Raw genomic sequence first — 26,870 nt, 5'->3', positions numbered from 1 at the left:
TTAAAACACAGGCCTAGAAATATAATTCCTCCTACTCTATTTTTTGCTTTTTGCCCTATGTGTTTAACACTTCTTTCTAATTTCTTATCAAACTTTCCTTTCAACAATTACACAGGATTTTAATTTCAAGTATAGTCATAACTTTCCATTATTGTAGGGTAATATATTTGGTCTTGTCACTCACCACAGTGGCAACTCTTTTGTCCTGGGGTCCAAAATGCTAAAAATTCTTCCATTTGGCCCAATCTTTGTGGTTACTCATGATGGGACAATTGTAAAACAATGTGGAAATCCTAAATTTATGTTCCACAAATTCTAGACTGATCACCTTCTTCCTCTTCCAATTCTTTCTCTGTTCCCCCATGTACATCCATGGAAATTTCCACATCATGTATATTGCACATGTGTACCTATGCAGAGCCATGAAGACCACACCCACTTTGTTCAATTTGCTCTAATGTTAATGCAAACTGTTGCTAAATGCCTACTCTCCATTCTCCACTCCACATTTCATCTCTGCATCCGTAAAGGAACATTCAGCATTATCATCAGTTAGTTTTAATTACCTTCACATACTTGAATGGTGGTATGCTAGATGCTAAAAGAAATAATTTAAATAGATATGGTCTCTGCCTTCTAGCCACTTACATATTAAACCATGATAAAATGAGTTGTTATTTTTAATTGGATAGTAAGTGTAACATTTTTCATGTAAAACTTTCTAAAAAATGAGACAATTCAATTGCCTTCCTCCATGAAGTTCGCTTAATAACACACACTGAAATATAGTGAACAGCAAAAAATGCCCAGAAAGTGTATATATAATAGCTCCATTTTAGACTCCCAAGAAATTAAAAATGACTTTGGCTGCTAACAATTGGCATCTGACAGCTAAGCTGAAATATTCTCAACAAACATAAACAATTCTCTAGAATCTAAACAAGAATCAGCTAGAGCTACCCTGTGACTATGGGGTGGAAGAAGGCAAAGGCAAGTCTATTCCATGTCCAGGTCTGAAACAAGACAGAGACCAGGACACTCAGCAACCACAAAAAATTAGCATGATTAACTGCTGCATCTTTATAACAGTAAATCTAATTCTGCTTTGATGTTTTTGTTTTCTAGGTAAAAGTTACCAACATACACATGTTTGATTTGTCCCCAGTACTGACAGCATTCAATCCAGAATCCTCTTCAGAATATTCAGGACAAACCCAAATCCTGTAACAAGGCTCTTCAAACTCTTTCTTACCAGTACCCAGAGATTCATCAGGTATGCCTCTTCTTTGCCATAGTAAACGAAACATATCTGATTTGCTTGACTATTTGTGGGTTTCTGGTGATGTGTCTTTGGCTGGTGACCTTTAATATTTTTATGACTTAATTTTTATTATTTTATTTTATTACATGTTGAAAATTACAGTTAAATTAGTAATTACATAATGTTTTTAAATACTTCTTGACTTTATATATAAATGAAAAAAAGTTCAAGTCAAATGTTGATAACCTGGGTCCTCTCAACATATCAAATTATACAATTTTCCACATTTTGAAAGACATGTTGGTAAAATAAGACATAGGAAAGAAAAGTTGCCATAGGCTGAATGTCTGTGTCCCTCTAAAATTCATATGTTGAAACCTAATTCCCAATGTGATGTATTAGCAGGTGGGGCTTTTGGAAGGTTATGACCAGGCTTAGTGCTCTTATAAAAGAGACCCCGAAGAGCTCCTTAGCCCCTTCTGCCATGTGCAGACACAGAGAGGAGATAGCCATCTATGAACCAGGATGAAGCCCCTTACCTGCTCCTTGATCTTGGACTTCCAGCCTCTAGAACTGTGAGAAATAAACTTCTTTGGTTTATAAGCCTCCCAGTCTATGGGTATTTTTGTTACAGCAATTTGAACTAACTAAGGCAAGTAGCATTCATTGAAAATTCATTAAATGCCATAAACAAATTGTTTAGTTTGATTCTTATAGAAAAGAATTATCTAATTTGTAATCAAAGCTCAAACAGTTTTAGCAATTGTCCCAAGGTGTCACTGAAAATAAATGTTGAAATTTGAAGATAATCTCGGTTTGGGCTCTAAAATATGCTTGCTGCAGAATTTGGTTCAAAAAGAACAAGAGGAAAATTAATGAAACTAACTCAACATAATTGAAATTATTTAAAATATTTTAATAATTTTAATTAGTATTAAACTAAAAGTAACTAAAACACAGTGAGCAATAATTAAAAATCATAATCAGATTGACATTCCTTTATCAAAAAGTGAAAAAAAAAGTCTGATTCTCCTGGTAAATCTCTGATCTTCACCCATAAATACTCTCCAGTTATCCCTCTACTCTGGTCTTACTAATATTTTTTTATTTAAATATATGCATAATATAAATATAATTTATACTTATATATAAATATGTAGAGAAATACAATTATATAATTTAATATGTAATAAAATATATATTTACTTATAAACACATTATATATATATGCTATATACTAACACACACACACACACACACACACACTTTCCTTCAATTCCATTCCAATTTCTCAAATTGTACTACTTATCACCTCTGCTTTATTTTGTTTCCCATGGCAGTTAATACACAGCATGCTATATGTTGTTTTTATTTATTTTGCTTTTCTGTCATTCCTACGTAGAATGGATGCTGTAATAAAACTGGAGTTTATTGCTGGTGGTGGTGTGGTAATTTTGACACATGAAGACAATCCTAATTTGTTTTGTTAATGTTATTTTTTGGTCACTTATGTAACCCCGTGCCTAAAATAATGCCTGTTTCATAGTAGGCAATCAATAAGTTCTTGTTGAATAAATAAATAAAAACAAAATAAAGTGAGGATTTTAAAAGACCAGTACTTAGATTTAACATTTTAGGATTTAATGTAATTTTATATTACACAGAAATTCTAAACACAAACTGTAACTTTATCACAAACAAAAGCTTTCCGATATTAAAAAAAATGAAGTAATTTAATTCAGAAATGCAATCCTGGGGGCTCTACTTTTTCAACTTTATCTTATATATTTCAGTTGATTCATTTTCATGTGGATAAATATGTCTAGATCACCTGTTATATTCCAGGGCCTTGTTAACTAATAAAAATGTCATGATTACAAGTCTACCATTCGCTAGTTGTGTGAACTTGGCCAAATGACAACCACTATAACCTTCATTGTCTTTGTCCATAAACTGTGACTAGAGGGGGTAACTACTCACCAGGTTTTTATGCTGATGCCCTAACATGAGACATGAGATGAAATCATGCCTGTGAAGCATTTAGCACTGCCCCTGGCCCACTGGAGTCATCCAATTAATATTGTTCCTATTACTTGTCAGTAATGGTGAAGTTGATGAAGAAAACATAATGGATATGCCAATGTATTTATAAAGACAAAGAGTATCTCATATAGAAGGTAAAAATTGTCTAAATTTAAAAGCACAGATAGGACAACATGTTTATGCATAACAAAGTTACTTTCATACAATAAGGTCCATCAAGGCTCTTCAGATTCCCCACTCTCACTGACTCTGCCAAAATAATTACTCTTCCTACCCCACCCACAGGCATACACAAGCGTCAAGTCACCATGTAGAACATGATTAGAAGTTCTAACCTTGAATAAGCATATTTCCTTTATTTCTCTTCCTTGTCAAGAATGATATTCAGGCAAGAACTACCTTCCTCTGAATGCGATTAATACCAGTGAGAATAGTTGTACTTCACTTTGCTGAAGATTTTGCTGCACACATGTGGCACTTCAGGATCATTTGAAATGATTTTAGATGTAGATGAAGAGATCTGCTTCTGCTGAGATAAATGGGAAGGGAGTAGTGTTTACTTACAGTGTATTTCTAGCACCTGCATGGCCACCTGAGGGGTGGCATTGAGAGATTCATGGTCTACTCTGCAGATCACAGCCACGCCATCATCGCTCCGGTCCACTCGGAAATCCAGTGTACTGCTGACAGTGAAGGTTTTGCGATTTGCATCCTCTTCTTTTAAATATTTTACATCTGAAAATCAAATATAAGTTTTAAAGATTCTGTGACATTATCTTTCAAAATGTAACAGATTTCATTTACTCAAGACACAACTGGAAGCACCATCTCCCTCTCTTTTTCAATTTTTAAAAAGCAAGTATTTGTTTATTTAACATTTAATCTATTTTGGTTTGAGCAAATAAAAATACTTCAGAAATAAAACTTAAAATGTAACTGCATAAATAAAATAAAAGGGTGGGACACAGAACTATATTCCTTTAGTGACAGGTTTTTTGGTTTGTTTGTTGTTTTTTTTTATACTCCATTTGGGAGATCAGGCCATTTTACAATATTAACCTCCTTTCTTTAGATTTAAGTTTTAAATAAATATAATCTTAATTCTGTGAGCCTCAAGTACAGTTGGGAAGGCCAAATTCACAACATCAGGTTATTCCTAAAAGAAAGTGCAATGTATTTGAGCTATGATTTCAACATGAACAATATAAAATGAACATAATTGGGGCGCCTGGGTGGCTCAGTTGGTTAAGCGACTGCCTTCGGCTCAGGTCATGATCCCGGAGTCCCTGGATCGAGTCCCGCATCGGGCTCCCTGCTCGGCAAGGAGTCTGCTTCTCCCTCTGACCCTCCCCCCTCTCATGTGCTCTCTCTCTCAAATAAATAAATAAAATCTTTAAAAAAAAATAAAATGAACATAATTGCTAAAGAATACCTACAATGAGAAAGTTGTCATCTTTTATAAAGAAAAGGAAGAAGATGTGGATTCTAAATTCTCAACAAAATACCAGCAAATCAAATACAACAATACATTAAAAGAATCATTCACCACAATCAAGTAGGATTTATTACTGGGCTGCAAGGGTGATTCAATATTCACAAATCAACCGATGTGATACACCACATTAATGAAAGAACAAGAATCATATGATCCTATCAATAGATGCAGAAAAAGCATCTGACAAAGTACAGCATCCATTCTTGATAAATCCCTCAACAAAGTAGGGATAGAGGGAATATACCTCAACCTCATAAAGGCCATATACAAAAGACAAACAGTGAATATAATCCTCAATGGGGAAAAACAGAGCTTTTCCCCCACGGTCAAGATCAAGACAGGGACGTCCACTCTCACCACTGTTATTTAGCACAGTACTGGAAGTCCTAACTTCAGCAATGAGACAACACAAAGAAATAAAAGACATCCAAATTGGCAAGAAAGAAGTCAAACTTTCACTATTCACAGGTGACATGATACTTTATGTAGAAAACCTGAAAGACTCCACCAAAAAGTTGCTAAATGTGATACATGAATTCAGTAATATCATAGGATACAAAATCAATGTACAGAAATCTATGACATTTCTACACACCAATAAGCAAGCAGCAGAAAGAGATGTCAAGGAAATGATCCCATTTATAATTGCACCAAAACCCATAAGATACCTAGGAATAAACCAAAGAGGTAAAAGAACTGTACTCTGAAAACTATATAACACTTATGAAAGAAATTGAAGAAGACACAAAGAAATGGAAAAAACATTCCATATTCATAGATTGGAAGAACAAATATTGTTAAAAGCAATCTACACATTTAATGCAATCCCTATCAAAATGCCAACAATGTTTTTCACAGAGATAGAACAAACAATCCTAAAATTTGTATGGAACCACAGAAGAACCTGAATAGCAAATGCAATCTTGAAAAAGAAAAGCAAAGCTGGAGATATCAAGCTATATTACCAGCTGTAGTCATCAAGACAGTATGGTACTGGCACAAAAACAGACACATTGATCAATAGAATAGAATAGAAAACCCAGAAATGGACCCACAACTCCATGGTCAACTAATCTTCGAAAAGAAGGAAAAAATATCCAATGGAAAAAAGACAGTCTCTTCAACAAATGGTGTTGGGAAAACTGGACTGTACAACATGCAGAAGAATGAAACTGGACCACTTTCTTATACCATATGCAAAAATAAATTCAAAATGGATGAAAGACCTAAATGTGAGATGGAAACCATCAAACTATGAGAGGAGAACACAGGCAGTAACTTCTTTGACCTCAGCTGTAGCAACTTCTTACTAGACATGTTGCCAGAGGCAAGGGAAACAAAAGCAAAAATGAACTATTGGACTTCATCAAGATAAAAAGCTTCTGCACAGCAAAGGAAACAATCAACAAAACTAAAAGGCAGTCTACAGAATATGAGAAGATATTTCCAAATGACATATCAGATAAAGGGCTAGTATCCCAAATGTATAAAGAACGTATCAAACTCAACACCCAAGAAACAAATAATCCAGTAAAGAAATGGGCAGAAGACATCAACGGGCAGAAGAAATCAGCAGATACTTTTCCAAAGAAGACATCCAGATGGCTAACACACACATGAAAAGATGCTCAACATCACTCAGCATCAGGGAAATACAAATCAAAACAGCAATGAGACACCACCTCACACCTGTCAGAATGGCTAAAATTAACAACACAGGAAACAATAGATGTTGGTGAGGATGTAGATAAAGGGGAACCCTCTGACACTCTTGGTGGGAATGCAAACTGGTGCAGCCACTCTGGAAAACAGTAAGGAGTTTCCTCAAACAGTTAAAAATAGAAGTACACTATGATCCAGCAATTGCACTACTAGGTATTTACCCAAAGGATATAAAAATTCTGATTCAAATGGACACACACAACCCGATGTTTATAGCAGCACTATCAACAATAGCCAAGTTATGGAACTAGCCCAAATATCCATCGACTGATGAATGGATAAAGAAAATGTGGAATATTACTTAGTCATAAAAAATAATGAAATCTTGCCATTTGCAATGACATGGATAGAGCTAGAGAGTTGTGATGAGCACTGGGTGGGGTGCTCATGTGTTTATGTAAGTGATGAATCACCAAATTCTACTGCAGAAACTATTATACTATATGTTAACTAATTGGAATTTAAATAAAAACTTGAAACAACAACAAAAAAAGATTTTACTTGGAAAAAAAGGGAAGAAGGACAGTCATCTGAATAATTTGAGTATTTAAAAATATATATTTGCAGTGAACTTTACATTGAGATAAATGCTCTTCACTTGGTTGGAGAATTTATTTCAGCATGAATGAAATAAATCTTGAGGAATACTTTCCTCAAGATGTGTATTCATTTATTGATATTTAAACTTACTGTGCATGATTAAGATTCATTGTTTTTTGTTTGTTTGTTTGTTTGTTTGTTTTAAGATTCATTGTTAAATGGTAAACTCAGGGATTATTTGTTCTTTATGGAAAAGAGGTTTAATATATTTTCATTTAATTTAAAATTTCTTAAGTTTAAAGTAGTTGATAAGAAGAGGGTAATTTTAATGGATTAGAAATCAAAATGACAGGCTAAAGTTAAGATATTATAACAAGATTTTCAATGTAGTTGAGGGAGAAAGCTGTTCCATTTTCTTACTCTTTCATTTCAAATGAGCAATGATAATTTCAGGAAAAGAGTTATGTTGAATAAAATGCATAAAATATTTGATTTTACTATGTATTAAATAATCAGGAAATGACAGATGTTGGCAAGGGTGTGGAGAAAGGGGAGCCCTCCTAAACTGTTGGTGGGAATGCTAGCTGGTGCAGCCACTCTGGAAAACAGTATGGAGGTTCCTCAAAAAGTTGAAAATAGAGCTACCCTATGACCCAGTAATTGCACTACTGGGTATTTACCCTAAAGATACAAATGTAGTGATCTGAAGGGGTATGTGCACCCCAATGTTTATACCAGCAATGTCCACAAGAGCCAAACTATGGAAAGAGCCAAGATATCCATCAACAGATGAATGGATAAAGAAGATGTGGTGTATATATATAAAATGGAATATTATGCAGCCATCAAAAAAATGAAATCTTGCCATTTGCAATGATGTGGATGGAACTAGAGGGAAATTGACTTATTATAAAATAAGTCAATCAGAGAAAGACAAGTATCATATGATCTCACTGATATACGGAATTTGAGAAACAAGACAGAGGATCATAGGGGAAGGGAGGGAAAAATGAAACAAGACGAAACCGGAGAGGGAGACAAACCATAAGAGAATCTTAATCTCAGGAAACAAACTGATGGTTGCTGGAGTGGAGGGGGGTGGGAGGGTTGGGGTGGCTGGGTGATGGGCTTTGGGGAGGGTATGTGCTATGGTAAGCACTGTGAAATGTGTAAGACTGATGAATCACAGACCTGTACCCCTGAAACAAATAATACATTATATGTTAATAAAAAAATAAAAAAATAAAACATTTAAAGACATATTAATTACAATGAAGTAATATAAGTTCAGCTTCTCCATTGTTGTGCTCTATGCAAAGATCTGACTTTGAAAGTAATACTGAATTTGAGGTATTTGGTGGGTAGATATTTGCATGGTCCATTGAGTTTTACTTATTTCCAGAGAAGTCTGACTTTATGTTATTTGATTAAAAAATAGAATAAATATTAGTAAAGGATAAAACTAGGTAAATGTTCCATGTCTTATTGAAAATATATGATTGTGTTCACAAATTAGGAAACAATTACCTAATTAAGACTTTACCATTACAATTTTTTTATGTGATTTAGACAGTTCTGAGAGTAAGAAAAATTTCTAACATTTGAAAAGAAGAAAATTTCTAACATCGAAAAATAGAAGAACAAAAAATCTCAATTATACCTTTTTAACTATAAATCAATCATACAGGATACAAGATTTTTCATAAATATGTCTTATGAAATAACTCATTTTTGCTAACCAAAGTCATTTCTGAGACTTTTGCATTTGAAAATTAGTTTCAATCTCAGTTTAAAAAATATTAGAGTAAAAGATGGAATTATTTCCTTTCAGTCAAAATATGTCAGGAAAATACAGCCCTTTGTTATATTAAATATATATATATATATATATATATATATATATATATATATGATCTTTTACTTTTCAGTGTTTTATAGATTTATACAAACTGTTTCCTCATTTTTATATTTTACATTCTTTCCTATAAATCCATGTCCAACATTTTCTGGTTTGTAGCTCTAAGCAATGGCAGTATAAGAAAATTTAGATCTCTTAACAAACCACTTTTATAATTATGTTATACAATATACAAAAAATTATTCTAAAATATTGCTGCTAATTGTTTAATTTTAATAACAGCTGTATTTTAAGAACCCACACATCTGCTTCCTTTAGCTGATTCGTTTACAAAATTATCACTTAATGTAATATTAATTGGACACATAAAATCTGATAGCAATTGTATATAACATAAAATTCTAATGCGCATCATTCAAATAGAATAAACAAAAGTATAATTTATTGCTTTTAATGTTAGCTTATGGGACAGCCTATAGGGTTCCTAGAAGCTCTAAGATGAATAAGAAAAAACATCAAGAAGAGCCAATCATATTATCTTGTCTTATATTTTATGCTGATCTCCTCCTTACCCCCACCCTCTAAAAAATACAGGCAGGAAATTGTACTTAAAATTTATGTCTATTTTTGCCTTCTAGCTTTATAAAATAACTAATGTATTCACAGTTGTAGAATCAATAGAAGTTTTCTTTATATTGCTCAGTTAATTTGATGATTGCATGTGTACTCTTGTTTCAAGTTCTGTCTTGCATCAGGGTTTCCATTTTTTCTCCTCTGGCATGTCCTTTCACTACATTGAGATCTAGTGCAGTATTTTTCAAAATGGAATGGACAGGGGCTCCTGGGTGGCTCAGTTGGTTAAGTGACTGCCTTTGGCTCAGGTCATGATCTCAGGGTCCTGGGATTGAGCCCCACATGAGGCTTCCTGCTCAGCAGGAGGCCTGCTTCTCCCTCTCCCACTCCTCCTGCTTGTGTTCCCTCTCTTGCTCTCTGTCAAATAAATAAATAAAATCTTAAAAAAAATGGAATGTACATATATATCACCTTTGGATCTTGGTAAAATGCAGATTCTGATTCAATATTTTGTGGGATAGAGCCTGAAAGTCTGTTGCTGGCCCATGGACATATTTTGAGGAGCAAGGGTAAAGTAGATGATTTTTCAATACCAGAGATGTAGCCAAAGATGAAGAGAAAATATTGGGACTTACTCTAACCCCCTTTCTCTCTTCATCTCAATTTCTCTCTCTCTATCATTTTAATTTCCTCTCCTCCTAACCTCCCATTCTATCTTTACTATTTTAAAATATGTATTTCTTCTCATTTTTTTTACATTTTTCAAAATATGCATTTCATATATTATGTAACATATTGGTATGATGGTCAACACAAGTTGAGATCAAGCAATAAACAGAGGTGATTCTAGGATTACTTTCCCTCATAATCCTTGCTGCCTCCCTTCTATCTTTTTTCCAAAAGAGGTTCTGGACTTTTAGCACTTGTTCACAAATAATCCAAACAGTGGTTGTTTTGGGTGGATGGCAGTTCAGAACTGTCTTATTATGCTATCACTGTCTACATTAGAAATTTTCTGTAATAAAAAAAGTTATACTCCGCTGCTCTATCACTGAGGGTTCTAGAGGGGAGGTGGGTGGGAGGATGGGTTAGCCTGGTGATGGGTATTGAGGAGGGCACGTTCTGCATGGAGCACTGGGTGTTATGCACAATGAATCATGGAACACTACATCTAAAACTAATGATGTAATGTATGGGGATTAACATAACAATAAAAAATTTAAAAAAATGTTATAAAGAAATCTGCCTAGGAAAATTCTTCGAGTGTGCTTCTCAACAAAAGTTATTTTCCTGAACATTTCTTTTTTTCTTTTTTTTTTTTTTAAGATTTTATTTATTTATTTGACAGAGAGAGACACAGCAAGAGAGGGAATACAAGCAGGGGGAATGGGAGAGGGAGAAGCAGGCTTCCCGTGGAGCAGGGAGCCCGATGTGGGGCTCAATCCCATACCCCAGGATCATGACCTGAGCTGAAGGCAGATGCTTAACCACTGAGCCACCCAGGCGCCCCTTCCTGAACATTTCTTGAATGTGAAGTCTCAAAGTAAGTAATTATCTACCAGTTTTTATATTTATCTTTATGAGACTTGGAATGTAGAACAGTAGTCTGCTTATATTTGGGATTTTAGATCTTGATCTCACCAAGAGCCAAGGTGAAAAAAACAAAACAAAAACAAAAAAGCAGATGTAATCGTGAGTGAGACACCCAGAGCCTCTAAATTAACAAATTTAGAAGCCCTGAATCAGGTTAGCTAAGGAACGAAGGTCATCTGCATGGTTTTTGTTTGTTTGTTTGTTTGTTTGTTTTTTACATATAAAACTTCTCATAAAATATCAAATCTCATGAGCTACATCCATATCCATCTTTCCAGATTTATAATGTTAGGTCACCTGCCTCTATGTCTATAGTTTCCAGCCTCTTTTGGACTGGATTTTTCCAAAGGAAATCATCTAAAGTGCAGTTCCTTGGAAAGTCACCTTGTCTCCACAGTGGTTCTAATCACCCTGAGTAGTACGATCTGAATATTATGATGCATTTCCTTTCTGCACTTTTGTGATTTTAATCCCATTTAAACAGATCCAGAAAGAACATACTCCCATTCTTATTAAGGGCAATCTTGTTTGACATCCTGTGGAAGCCTTCTCTATCAGACGTCCACCTAATGTGGGCCAGTTTCCTTTTAATCCATGGGAAGGCCAATAGACCATAGCCATATTGGGAACAAGGTGAGATTTAGACACAGCTTCCAGCTGATCCCAGTACTGAGAGTGCCATAACTTCTAATCATTGAGACACATCTCTTAGGAATTATGTAGGACATTATGCAACTTCTCTTGATCTATTTGGGCCTTTAATTTTCTGGCCATGACCAAAGCTGCAGGGTCACAGTGTTTACCCCAGATATTGATGCTTCTGTAGAACTTGAACTTCACTATTATTTTCAGAGTCTGGGTTTGTACCAGTGTTTTATTGTGGATCAGATGATAATTTTAGGGAATTATTTTGAATCCATAGTAATGATACTTTAATGATTTGGCAATTTGTTAGTAAGCTGAATGTATGCCCTCTTGTCATAGAGAAGAGAAAATGTGAGTATTATACAAGGTAATTTTATGTCAAAAATTTGAAGTGATCATTTTGGATAACTGGATATGTTGTGTAATAACTACTTAAAAGAAGCTCTATAGATCAAATTTTCTAAAACTAAATACACCATTTTTAGAAGATAACCAGCTCTCTGTTACTTTTTAATATTGACATAAAGTAACTATGCCTGATTAACTCATTCAGTAACTTAGATGCATTTTTTTTTTAAAGATTTATTTATTTAGAGGAGCAAGATAGCAGAGGAGTAGGAGACCTAAATTTCACCTGGTCCCAGGAATTCAGCTAGATGGGGATCAAACCATTCTGAACACCTATGAACTCAACAGGAGATCAAAGAAAAAAATAGCAGCAACTCCAAAAAGAAAAGCGACCACTTTCTGGAAGGTAGGATATGCAGAGAAGTGAATCCGAGGTGATATTCAGAAAGATAGATCGCGGGGGGCGGGGGCGGGGGGAGCCTCTGTCAGCCGCTACTGGCAAGTGAAAGAGCAGCGGAGCACAAAATTGGAACTTTTAGAAGTCTGCTTTGCTGAGGGACGTCGCTCCAATGGCTAAGCAGGGGGGGGACCCTCGCTGGGACTGTGTGATCTCAGGAACCTCGGCGTCACAGAAAGACTGGGGATGCCTGAGTGTGCTAGAGCTCCCAGCTATTGGAACAGGGAAACCAGCTGCAGAGATGGAGCTGAGGAATGGGCTCTCAACTCGGGATCACCGTAAACTGTGATCTGCAGCACAGTCGGTCCACTGCTCTTCCAGCAGGGACCCAACATGCAGCAGATCCGGGGAGACACCCCTTCCTCCCCTGGGAGGAGCAGTGCAGAGCATACTGCAGGGATCTGTTGGGTTTGTAGACTCCACACGGGGTCATGTGCCAGAGATAGAAATGCTTGGTCACAGGCTGGGTGAGCACCGAGTGTGGCCAAAGACCGGGGAGCTGGGAGTGACTGACTGCTTTTCTCTGGGGACTCACTGGGGAGTGGGGCCCCGAGTTCTTGGCTCCTCTAGGGTGGAGACTGGGAGGCCGCCATTTTCACTCTCATCCTCCAAAGCTGTACTGAAAGCTTGCAGGGAACAAGAGCTACGAGAGCAAACCCAAGCAGATTACTTGGCCCAGCCCCAGCAAGGGCGAGACAATTCTGTCTCCCACAAAGACATTTGAGAATCACTGCAACAGGCCCCTCCCCCAGAAGATCAGCAAAAACAGCCAACCAAGACCAAGTTTACCGATCAATGAGAACAGCAGAACTCCAGCACTAGGGGAATACTGCACACAGAATTCATGGCTTTTTTTCCCATGATTCTTTAGTCTTTCAAAGTTAATTTTTTTAAATTTTCCTTTTTTTTCTTTTCTATTTTTTTTAAATTTTTCTTGTTCCCTTTTTCAACCAACATCTCATCAATCCCTTTTTTAAAAATCTTTCCTATTTTTCATTTTTAGAGTCATATTCTATCCTTTCATTGTAGTTAACCTTATTTTTGGTATAGAAATATAAGTTGTTCTCTCTTTAAAATTTTGGAATACAGTTTCTTCTAATAGACCAAAATATACCCTAAATCTCTAGTGTACGGCTTTGTTCTAGTCTCTTGCCTGATCACATCCTCTCCCATTTTCTTTTTTTTAATTTCTCTTCTTTATTTTTTCAACCAACTTCTTATCAATTTCTTTTATAAAACTTTTATAATTTTCATCTTTACAGTCATATTCTATCCCTTCATCATATTTACCCTTATTTATGTACATATAGAAGTTTTCTTTCTTTAAAATTTTTGGAGGAAGTTTCTTCTAACAGACAAAAATACACACAAAATCTAGTGTGTGTCACTGATCTATTTACCAGCCTGATCCTATTTGATCATATTCTTTTTTCTTTCTTTCTTTCTTTTCTCTTTCTTTCCCTTTCTTTCCCCTCAGTTTCAGGTCTCTTCTGATTTGTTTAGTGTATATTTTTCTGGGGTCATTGTTACCCTGTTAGCATTTTGTTCTCTCATTCATCTGTTCTCCTCTGGACAAAATGACAAGATGGAAAAAATCACCACAAAAAAAAGAACAAGAGGCAGTACAAACTGCCAGGGACCTAATCAATATGGACATTAGTAAGATGTTGGAATTAGAGTTCAGAATGATATTATAAAGATACTGGCTGGGCTTGAAAAAAGCATGGAACATACTAGAAAAACCCTTTCTAGAGAAATAAAAGAATTAAAATCTAACCAAGTTGAAATCAAAAAGGCTATTAATGAGGTGCAATCAGAAATGAAGGCTCTGGCTGCTAGGATAAATGAAGCAGAAGAGAGAATTAGTGATGTAGATGACCAAATGATGGAGAATAAAGAAGCTGAGAAAAAGAGAGATAAACAACTACTGGATCATGAAGGCAGAATTCAAGAAATAAGTGATACCATAAGATTAAACAAAATTAGAATAATTGGGATCCCAGAAGAAGAGAGAGAGGGGCAGAAGGTATATTGCAGCAAATTATAGCAGAGAACTTCCCTAATTTGGGGAAGGAAATAGGCATCAAAATCCAGGAGGCACAGAGAGCCCCCCTCAAAAATCAATAAAAATTGGTCAACACCCTGACATCTCATAGGAAAAGTTACAAGTCTTGATTACAGAGAGAAAATCCTGAAAGCAGCTGGAATAAGAGGTCTGTCACCTACAATGGTAGAACCATTAGATTGGAACATTCCTTCCACAGAGACCTGTCAGGCCAGAAAGGACTGGCATGATATATTCAGAGCACTAAATGAGAAAAATATGCAGCCAAGAAACTATATCCAGCCAGGCTGTCACTGAAAATAGAAGGAGAGATAAAAAGCTTCCAAGACAAACAAAAACCAGAAGATTTTGCAAATATGAAACCAGCCCTACAAGAAATATTGAAAGGGCTCCTGTACGCAAAGAAAGAGTCTAAAAGTAACATGGATCAGAAAGGAACAGAGACAACATACAGTAACAGTCACCTTACAGGCAATACAATGGCACTAAATTCATATCTTTCAATAGTTACCCTGAATATAAATGGGCTAAATGCCCCAATCAAAAGACACAGGGTATCAGACTGGATAAAAAAACAAGGCCCATCAATATGTTGTCTGCAAGAGACTCATTTTAGACCCAAGACACCTCCAGATTGAAAGTGAGGGGGTGGAAAACCATTTACCATGCTAATGGACACCAAAAGAAAGCTGGGGTGGCAATCCTTATATCAGACAAATTAGATTTTAATCCAAAGACTATAATAAGAGATGAGGAAGGGCACTATATCATGCTTAAAGGGTCTATTCAAAAGAAGATCTAACAATTGTAAATATCTATGCCCCTAACATGGGCATAGATGGGCAAAGAAACACGTTGACAACAATACAATAACAGTAGGGGAGTTTAACACCACCCTCACTGAAATGGACAGATCATCTAAGCAAAAGATCAACAAGGAAATAAAGGCTTTAAATGACACACTGGAACAAATGGACGTCACAGATACATTCAGAATATCCCATCCCAAAGCAACAGAATACACATTCTTCTCTAGTGCCCATGGAACATTCTCCAGAATAGATCACATCCTAGGTCACAAATCAGGTCTCAACTAGTACCAAAAGACTGGGATTATTCCCTGCATATTTTCAGACCACAATGCTTTGAAACTAGAACTCAATCACAAGAGGAAAGTCAGAAAAAACTCATATACATGGAAGCTAAAGAGCATCCTACTAAAGAATGAATGGGTCAACCAGGAAATTAAAGAAGAATTTAAAAAATCGTGGAAACAAATAAAAATGAAAACACAACTGCTCAAAATCTTTGGGATGCAGCAAAGGCAGTCCTAAGAGGAAAGTATATAGCAATACAAGCATTTCTCAAGAAACAAGAAAGGTCTCAAATACACAACCTAACCCTATACCTAAAGGAGCTGGAGAAAGAACAGCAAATAAAGCCTAAACCCACCAGAAGAAGAGAAATAGTAAAGATCAGAGCAGAAATCAATGAAATAGAAACCAAAAAAACAGTACAACAATTCAATGAAACTAGGAGCTGATTCTTTGAAAGAATTAATAAGATTGATAAACCCCTGGCCAGACTTATCAAAAAGAAAAGAGAAATGACCCAAATAAATAAAATCATGAATGAAAGAGGAGAGATCACAACCAACACCAAAGAAATACAAATAATTATAAGAACATATTATGAGCAACTATATGCCAGCAAATTAGATAGCCTGGAAGAAATGGATGCATTCCTAGAGATGTAAAAACTACCAAAACTGAACCAGGAAGACATAGAAAACCTGAACAGACCTATAACCACTAAGGAAATTGAAGCAGTCATCAAAAATCTCCCAACAAACAAGAGCCCAGGGCCAGATGGCTTCCCAGGGGAATTCTTCCAAACATTTAAAGAAGAATTAATACCTATTCTTCTGAAACTATTCCAAAAAATAGAAATGGAAGGAAAACTTCCAAACTCATTTTATGAGGCCAGCATTACCTTGATCCCAAAACCAGACAAAGACACCATCAAAAACGAGAATTACAGACCAATATCCCTGATGAACATGGATGCAAAAATTCTCACCAAAATACTAGCCAATAGGATCCAACAGTACATTAAAAGGATTATTCACCACGACCAAGTGGGATTTATCCCTGGGCTGCAAGGTTGGTTCAACATCCGCAAATCAATCAATGTGATAGAATACATTAATTAAACAAAGAACAAGAACCATATGATCCTCTCAATAGATGCAGAAAAGGCATTTGACAAAGTACAGCATCCTTTCTTGATTAAAACTCTTCAGAGTGTAGGGATGGAGGATACATACCTTAATATCATAAAAGCCATCTATGAAAAACCCACAGCGAATATCATTCTCAATGGGGAAAAACTGAGAGCTTTCCCCCTAAGGTCAGGAACACGGCAGGGATGTCCACTATCACCACTGCTATTCAACATAGTACTAGAAGTCCTAGCCACAGCAATCAGACAACAAAAAAAAATAAAAGGCATCCAAACTGGCAAAGAAGAAGTCAGGCTCCCACTCTTTGCAGATAATTTGATACTTTATGTGGAAAACCCAAAAGACTCCACCCCAAAACTGCTAGAACTCATACAGGAATTCAGTAAAGTGGCAGGATATAAAATCAATGCACAGAAATCAGTGGCATTCCTATACACCAACAATAAGAGAGAAGAAAGAGAAATTAAGAAGTTGATCCCATTTACAATTGCACCCAAAACCATAAGATACCTAGGAATAAATCTAACCAAAGAGGGAAAGAATCTGTACTCAGAAAACTATAAAATACTCATGAAAGAAATCGAGGAAGACACAAAGAAATGCAAAAATGTTCCTTGCTCATGAATTGGAAAAACAAATACTGTGAAGATGTCAATGCTACCTAGAGCAATCTACACATTTAATGCAATCCCTATCAAAATACCATCCACTTTTTGCAAAGAAATGGAACAAATAATCCTAAAATTTGTATGCAATGAGAAAAGACCCCAAATTGTCAGAGGAATGTTGAAAAAGAAAAGCAAAGCCGGAGTCATCACAATTCCGGACCTCAAGCTCTATTACAAAGCTGTCATCATCAAGACAGTATGGTACTGGCACAAAAACAGACACATAGATCAATGGAACAGAATAGAGAGCCCAGAAATGGACCCTCAACTCTATGGTCAACTCATCTTTGACAAAGCAGGAAAGAATGTCCAGTGGAAAAAAGACAGTCTCTTCAACAAATGGTCTTGGGAAAATTGGACAGCCACATGCAGAAGGATGAAACTGGACCATTTCCTTACACCACACACAAAAACAGACTCAAAATGGATGAAGGACCTAAATGTGAGACATCAAAATCCTAGAGGAGACCCAGGCAACAACCTCTTCAACCTCGGCCACAGCAACTTCCTCCTAGAAACATTGCCAAAGGCAAGGGAAGCAAGGCAAAAATGAACTAGTAGGACTTCATCGAGATAAAAAGCTTTTACACAGAGAAGGAAACAGTCAACAAAACCAAAAGACAACCAACAGAATGGGAGGAGATATTTGCAAATGACTTATCAGATAAAGGGCTAATATCCAAAATCTATAAAGAACTTATCAAACTCAACACCCAAAGAACAAATGATCTAATCAAGAAATGGGCAGAAGACATGAACAGACATTTTTCCAAAGAAGACATCCAAATGGCCAACAGACACATGAAAAAGTGCTCAACATCACTCAGCATCAGGGAAATCCAAATCAAAACCTCAATGAGATACCACCTCACACCATTTAGAATGGCTAAAATTAACAAGTCAGGAAATGACAGATGTTGGTGAGGATGTGGACAAAGGGGAACCCTCCTACACTGTTGATGGGAATGCAAGCTGGTGCAGCCACTCTGGAAAACAGTATGAAGTTCCTCAAAAAGTTGAAAATAGAGCTACCGTATGACCCTGCAATTGCACTACTGGGTATTTACCCCAAAGATACAAAGGTAGTGATCCGAAGGGGTATGTGCACCCCAATGTTTATAGCAGCAATGTCCACAATAGCCCAACTATGGAAAGAGCCAAGATGTCCATCAACAGATGAATGGATAAAGAAGATGTGATGTATATATACGATGGAATATTATACAGCCATAAAAAAAAAATCTTGCTATTTGCCACAACGTGAATGGAACTAGAGGGTATTATGCTAAGTGAAATAAGTCAATCAGAGAAAGACATGTATCATATGATCTCACTGATATGAGGAATTCTTAATCTCAGGATACAAACTGAGGGTTGCTGGAGTGGTGGGGGTTGGGAAGGATGGGGTGGCTTGGTGATAGACACTGGGAAGGGTATGTGCTATGGTGAGCGCTGTGAATTGTAAGATTGATGAATCATGGACCTGTACCTCTGAAACAAATAATACATTATATGTTAAAAAAATAAAAGAAGATAGTAGGAAGGGAAAAATGAAGAGGGGGAAATTCGAGGAGTAGATGAACCATGAGAGACTGGACTATGAGAAACAAACAGGGTTCTAGAGGGGAGGGGGTGGGGGGATGGGTTAGCCTGGTAATGGGTATTAAGGAGGGCACGTACTGCATGGAACACTGGGTGTTATACGCAAACAATGAATCATGGAACACTACATCAAAAACTAATGATGTACTGTATGGTGACTAACATAACATAATGAAATTAAAAAAATATATTTATTTATTTGAGAGAGAGAGAGAATGCATGTGCAAGAGAGAATGTGGGGGGAGGGTCAGAGGAAGAGGGAGAGAGAAACTTAAGCAGACTCTGCCTTGAGCATGGATCTCCTGACCCTGAGATTGTGACCTGAGCTGAAACTAAGAGTCAACTCTGTAACCCCATGTGCCACACAGGCTTCCCTTAGATGTGTATTTTAAAACCAGTTTGTCTTGAAAGGAATGCCAGTACTTTAATTTTTTTTCTCTTAAGGTTAAGGGTTCAAAAGTATTTTACAAAGCATCTTTCATTAATATTCAAGGTAAGTATTTTGTTTCTGCTTTAAACTTTCTCCAAAAGAAAAATATTGAGGTCACGTCTTATATGGTAGAACTGTAAGTCTGGTAACCATTTTCATTCGTTCACTGGAGAAGACTTCAAAACAGATTCATGAGGCAAATCTCATTTTTGCCAATGAGTGCTCCTTCCAGAACAACTCCAACCACAAAGAGGGAGATTTCTGTAGATTATTCTCATAATGCTCCCTGTTTACTAGAGGTGCCAGTGTCATTCTGGTTTTTAAAGCTATGGTTCTACCATTAACCAGCACACAAAATAACTATTTTACTTGGCATGGAATTTTACTGAAACTCAGTTCTTGTTAGTAGGTTTCAAATGTTCAAATGAGTGTAATAATATTTATGGATGCTTGATGAAGAGGAGATACTTTATCTAAATATTCTAAAACCTTTCAATTTATTCAGACAGAATGTTATTCTTTGATCAGATGTCTCTTATGTGTCATCCCATAGGTCTGAAATGAAAGGTACTATAAATACATGCTGTATGGATCTTGTTATATGTACCCTGACTCCATTTAACACATACACATTTGTCTGCAACATGTGGATTCAGAGAGGAATTCTCTTTGTCTCTTGACTCTCAGTACCAGAATAAGTTAGACCTATTTCGTACACTGTTTTGTGGACATAATAATTAACTGATCCTTTCTCTTTGTAGTAGCTAAAAGTACTAACAAAGTTTGTCATCCACCATTAACAAATGTGAAAGACTTTATGAAAAGAATTCACTTGCTAATCTCACTTTGGGTTTCATTTTATTTTCTTTACTAATTTAGCTGTTGTTCCAAATTCAGTATCATCACCTTTTATGTTAATCAGTGGGGTTTTTTTATTAATGCAAATCCTCTAGCACATAATGAGTTGTAAGAGTCCCTCTCCTTAAAACAAAAACAAAAACAAAAACAAAACAAAACAAAAACTGGTAGTTCGATCATTGTTTAATGGCTCAGGAACATTCAAGTATATATTAAGATTTAATACCTTAGAACTATATTGCTGAGTCCAGTAAAACAATCAATAAGGAGTAGAGTCATCTCCTTTGAAAATTATTGAGGTAAAGTCTTAGGTCACTTTCACCCAAGTGACTGATTCTATAATTAATTCTATATTAATATTTATTCAACTCTGTATTTAGTTTCCTGTACCTTAGAAGAATATTTAGAACTAGTTTGCTTATTCCAAGAGAGTATCTAGTAAAAAAGTCACCACCTCTAAAAATTATTAAGGTAAAGTCTGAGACCACTTTAACACAAGTGATTCATTTATTCGCTGGATAAAAACCTTGAGCTTTTACCATGTGCTTGACACCATGTCAGATTCTACATATAAAAAGTTAGGTGAGGAAATAAATCCTGGTCTGGTGAAGTAGACAGATATGTAAACATATTATTTAAATATTTTAAAAACTATTGGTATGTTCAAAATACCAGAGAATAACAGTTTAACAATTAACAATACCAGATCTTTTCTCTGGTCCTCACCCCATCAGATGTATCTTTTGAAAGGAGTATGGGAGGGCGCCTGGGTGGCTCAGTCGTTAAGCGTCTGCCTTCGGCTCAGGTCATGATCCCAGGGTCCTGGGATCGAGTCCCGCATCAGGCTCCCTGCTCGGCAAGAAGCCTGCTTCTCCCTCTCCCATTCCCCCTGCTTGTGTTCCTGCTCTCGCTCTCTCTCTCTCTGTCAAATAAATAAATAAAATCTTAAAAAAAAAAAAAAAAGAAAGGAGTATGGGAGATAGACTATTTTAGAGAAAAATGGTTACTGAGAACATTAGTTAATAATGTTGTGAGAGGGCGCCTGGGTGGCTCAGTTGGTTAAGCGACTGCCTTCGGCTCAGGTCATGATCCTGGAGTCCCGGGATCGAGTCCCGCATCGGGCTCCCTGCTCGGCAGGGAGTCTGCTTCTCCCTCTGACCCTCCTCCCTCTCATATGCTCTCTCTCTCTCGTTCTCTCTGTCTCAAATAAATAAAAAATAAATAAATAAATAAAATGTTGTGAGAACCAAGATAGAGATTAGCTTGTCTTCAAGAAAATCTTCTTTTTATTATTATCATGGTCTTTGAATAATCGGCAGCAGTATGAATATTGCTTATTTCTGCAATACTAATATAATGAACTAAAATATAGCATTTGTCAGTTTCAACAAGGTTTTCCTCTTTCTGACTTACACAGCATGTTCATGAGCTGTGAGGTATATCCTGCAGAGTTTGTGAAATGTATCTTGGGCAATTTGGGCTTAGTTTACATTCCACCTGTTATTCATAAATACAAAACTCCAAAAAAGAGTTAGGTAGGGGAAGAAATAATAGTCTTCCATAAATCTAATCCCAGACCAAAATGTTTTATTAGGGACTCCTTATTATTTTATATCTAATGGAAGTAGAGTCATAAAATCTAAAAATTTTATCAAAATGTGAACGTAAGTTATAATCTTCTATAGCATCTATATTTACTGAATGTGAGTTCATAGTGTTTGCCATAACCAGGTTTGCCTTTTAATAATAAATTTCACTGCTATCTAATTGCTTTTGTAGACATTCCTTGCCTATTAATTGCCATGTTCTGTAGCACGTGCCTCAAGCCAAGTATGATTAAACATGAAGAGGTATCTGAGTCTGGGGTGACTAACATCCAGGGTGACAAGCATGAGGCTTTATCCCCAAGCATAAGTAATGTAATTAAACTAGTTTGTTTCTGATTCTCTGTCATATATCTTAACATGATTTAAAACCTTGAAGATTTCAAAAAAAAAAATCTGAAGTTAAAAACACGTGCTTGAGCATGCATGCATGCATACATCCCACAGCTTGTCCTAGGAAAGCCATGATTTAGCCAATCTTATGAGAACATAATTCATAGGGGAGGGAAAAGGTGTGCAAAATAGAGGAAGGAGCAGATAGCTGGTGGCAACTATAGACAGAAAGGAGCTAAATCACTATGAAGCCAATCAGTGAACTCTTTATATCCATGGAATAACGTTATGGCTATAACCAGGTTCCCTCATGTTCCTTTCACTTGGCCATGGTCAGTAAAACCTTATAATAACCTCTCTTCACCTGAGAGTAGATTGAGTGAACCTCAGTGCCATTAACCAAAAGTCTGGACATGAGAAGTCAACTTTCACGTGTAGCACTTTCTAAGAACAGATTTTATATTTTGTGCACCATGTTTTTTTATTTAATTAAATTAATTAATTAATTAATTAATTAATTTATTTATTTATTTAGCTGAATCAAAAAGATTGCATCATCTAACTGAAAAAAAAAAAATGACCTGACTCTAAGTCTGATGCCTCAGGGTACTCACTATATTTGTGTAGGTTATAGTGTCCTTCTATTGAAAACTGAAAGATCTCTTCTATTTTCTATTTTAAAAGGTGTTTTATTGCAGGCCCAAAAAAGATGATAAAAGATGGCAGAAAAAAATTTTAAAGCTCATGCATTAGAGTAAACTCTATAAGAAAATAAAACTATCTATCCATTTGAGTAAATTCTGTAAGCAGCAAGCAAGTGTGACTCCCCTGAGACAGCTAGGGTGATGCCATTCTCCAGTCATCAAACAATGTATTTTCTGGCCTCTTGCAGCATTGAGCACACGTAGGAAAAATCAGCCTGCCCCATATGTACTTATTGTGAAAGTGAATCATTTGCATCATTAAAACCTCTGTGTTGAGGAATTAGCTTTCTGAATGTTATAATGTTTCTCTGTACCATGTACTACAATAGTTCTGTTGATCAGTTTTCAACAGGTTATATTGTTTTCTGAGCAACATATCATTTTTAAATTCCAATTATCCACTAGGATGTTCATAAGGTCCAATATAATTCATTTATTCACAAAATAAAGGATAATTGGGAATTTTAATTTTGTTTCTCTCTTGCTTTCTTTCTTTTTTTGTTTCTCTTCCATTACTCCTCTCCCTTCTTATCTCTCTTCTTTTTTTTCACCCAAATATTCTTAATTGTTATACTTCTGCATAATTCTCATATCCAGCATCTAGGACAGGGTCTGGAACATCATAGATGCTTATTAAGTCTGTTCTTAATTAATTAAAATAATGGCCATATTCAGTCAAGTAAAGCATTCCTTTCCTTAGTCTAGTGAGTAGACTCATTCCATGTCAACGTGTATAACTTGTGGGCAGTTGTCAATTTGTTACCATTTTTCTTTGTAGTGGATTTCTCTTTAAAGCCTCTTATCAGGGCGCCTGGGTGGCTCAGTTGGTCAAGCGTCTGACTTTGGCTCAGGTCATGATCCCAGGGTCCTGGGATCAGCCTTATGTCCATGTTCAGGAGCTGAGCGGGAAGCCTGCTTCTCCATCTCCCTCTGCTCCTCCCCTTGCTTGTGCTCTCGCTCAAATAAATAAAATAAAATAAACACAATACAATACAATAAAATAATAAAAAATAAAATAAAATAAAATAAAATAATAAAATAAATAAATCCTCCTATCATCACTCTCCCGAAAAACTGAAGATGTTGGTCTAACCTCTGACTAAGTGAGCAGTTTCTGTTTTGGAAGAGTACAGAAGCTAGAGATAGATCATCAAAGACTGGGAATCAGACAAACTAAATGTAAATACATAATCTTTATCTGATGCAGTTCTATTGTCTTATTACCTTTTTCCACTCTCATTGATTACTATTGATTGTCACTTCTTTTCTTTTACTCAGAATTATATTTACCCTGTATTTGCCTTTCAGTTCTTCCTTTCACTATTTTCTTTAAGCATAGCAATCCTAAGTGCAGCCCAACTAGATCAGAGTTCCATGTATCAGAACTTCCTAAAGGTGAGAGCTCAGATATACTTAACTGTATATAAAAAAGGGGAAGAAAGGAGATGGACAATATAATTTTTAAAAAGACTAATTAAAGGGGTGCCTGGGTGGCTCAGTTGGTAAAGCATCCAACTCTTGTTTTTGACTTAGGTTGTGATCTCCCAGTTGTGAGACTGACCCTCCCCCCACTTACATGCTGTCTCTCTCTAAAATAAATAAATCTTAAAAAAAAAGACTAATTAAAAAATAACTGAATTAAAAATATATCAAACTATTAAATTGCTTCTTAAAATTCATACATGATCATTTCATATAAAGTTCATAAAAAAAGAACATAATTAGAAATTACTTATAACTACCAGGAAAAGGGAAATTATGAAATAGTTTCATTTCCTATAAAGGCAAGAAATAAATTTCTTTTTTTTAAGAAATAAATTTCTAATATAAAATGATCAAGAAGAGAAATAGAGTTTTCTTCTGTTAAAAAATGCAGGAAATGAGAGATAAAACAATTTAAAGAATAAATAAAGGAATGAAAGGTGATATATTAGAATAATTTATGAGTCAACATTGTAAAAATACATGAATATAAAAAAGAAATCAGAGGGTGACTTCCATAATATCAGCATAAGGGACTCTGTAGACTCCCTTCCCAGTGAAACAACCAGAACTAGTGAAAAGTATTCAAATACACACACATTTATATTCTCTAATAAAATGTGCTAATAGTATACAGCAAATTAAGAAACAATTATTCAAGAAAATCTATTAAATCTTAGTAAGAACAAAAGGGTCTGTGGTACTTAAGACATGACCTGGTCCCTACCTTCACCCCACCTCCAACTCAGCACAAGGGAACCTTGCCTCCTGGTGCATGTAACCAAGAAGAAGGGAACCCTCCTCCCCACCAGCAACCTTTCAAAGGCTACAATATTTTCACAGGAGAGCTAGGAAGCCTCACTCCGGTATCCCCCACACTCCTGCTCTTGGTTGCAGAGACCCAATTCCAAGTGAGTGTGGCTGAGAAGCTGAGGCCCTCTTTCTCTACCCAGTCCAGACTCATAGGCCAAGATTACAAAGACCTTCATAGGTCTTGCCCTAGTTCACTCATAAAGTAGACATTTCAAGCCAGAGAGGCAAGTCGAGAAAACCAGGGGCGGCTACCACTCCCCCAGCACACTGCTTATAAAGTAAGAGTGAGCGTCACTTCAAAAAAATCAAACATTTTGGGCACCTGGGTGGCTCAGTCGTTGAGCGTCTGCCTTCGGCTCAGGTCATGGTCCCAGGGTCCTGGGATCGAGCCCCGCATCGGGCTCCCTGCTCTGCGGGAGGCCTGCTTCTCCCTCTCCCACTCCCCCTGCTTGTGTTCCCTCTCTCTCTCTCTCTCTGTGTCTCTCTCTGTCAAATAAATAAATAAAATCTTTAATAAAAAAATCAAACATTCTGTCAAAGTGAGTTTGGATACATTTCGCTCTTCTTCATGTATAGCCTCTTAAATGCATTATATCACCTTAAACAAGTAAACAGACACACTTAAATATACCGCCATTAAATAAAAGTATTATTCAATTATTTAAAGTTGGCAGGGAAGAAAATTAAAAAAAGAGAAAAGAGAGAGTTGCACCTAGAGAGAACTCCAGACATCTTCAGTGTCTCATCCAGTGTTCGCAAAGGAAGCGCTGATCAGCTGGGACAAGAACCAGCTAAAAGGATTAGAGGAAATAGTACATGATGCTCACACAGAGCTGGGAATAGTGCCTGTTCTAACCAACCTGACTGAAAAACCTCATAGCTGGCACTGTGGTCACTCAGAAGGATTTTTACCTTAATAATGAGAAAACAATAATTCCTGGAATAAATACTGCTCTGATCTTGCCTAAGAATTTTTTTAAAAACTCTAAAAGGATTAAACTCTTTCTAAGCAACTTAACCAGAAAGAAGCACAATAATACTTATAGAGATGTGAGAATATTCAGCACCAAAAAGGTAAAATTCACAATGTCTGGAATCCAATCAAAAACTACATTCAAAGAAGCAGAAAAATGCTATCTATAATGAGATCAATCAATCAATCAAAATTGACCTAGAAATAATACAGCTGAGGGAAATAAAAGATAAAGGCATTGAAAATACAAAACAACTCAAAATACATCTAAAACCTAAACATATGAAATTTATGGAAGTCATTCTTTATGGTCTTGGGTTAGGCAAAAATATCATGTATATAATACCAAAACATGATATATAAATAATGATAAAATAAAAAGGTTGGACTTCATGAAGTAGTACAACAATTTTGGAAGATAGTTTGGAAATGTTTTTAAAAATTGAACATAGGTCTGCCATATGACCCTGTCATTCTTGTCCTAGTCATTTCCAAGAGAAATGGAATATGTGTATATATATACATATATGTGTGTGTATATATGTGTGTATATGTGTGTAT

At 36.0% G+C, this 26,870-nt stretch overlaps 1 protein-coding gene across 3 annotated transcripts in view; it reads right to left on the bottom strand.

Annotated features, from left to right (window-relative positions):
* Positions 1-26,870, bottom strand: part of CADM2 (cell adhesion molecule 2) — a 1,086,372-nt gene that overhangs the window by 146,358 nt on the left and 913,144 nt on the right. For all 3 annotated transcript variants that reach the window (XM_064580279.1, XM_045902679.3, XM_064580283.1), the window contains exon 5: positions 3,869-4,039. In XM_064580279.1, the coding sequence (XP_064436349.1) occupies positions 3,869-4,039 (171 nt within the window). The remainder of the gene's footprint in view (positions 1-3,868; positions 4,040-26,870) is intronic.

The sequence above is a fragment of the Mirounga angustirostris genome, unplaced genomic scaffold (assembly GCF_029215605.1).
Source record: "Mirounga angustirostris isolate CCGP_5_RB_7025 unplaced genomic scaffold, mMirAng1.0.hap1 SCAF_1, whole genome shotgun sequence".
In the NCBI taxonomy this organism is placed as follows: Eukaryota; Metazoa; Chordata; class Mammalia; order Carnivora; family Phocidae; genus Mirounga; species Mirounga angustirostris.
Note: the sequence above shows the minus strand (reverse complement) of the source record. Positions and strands in the feature narration are given on the sequence as shown.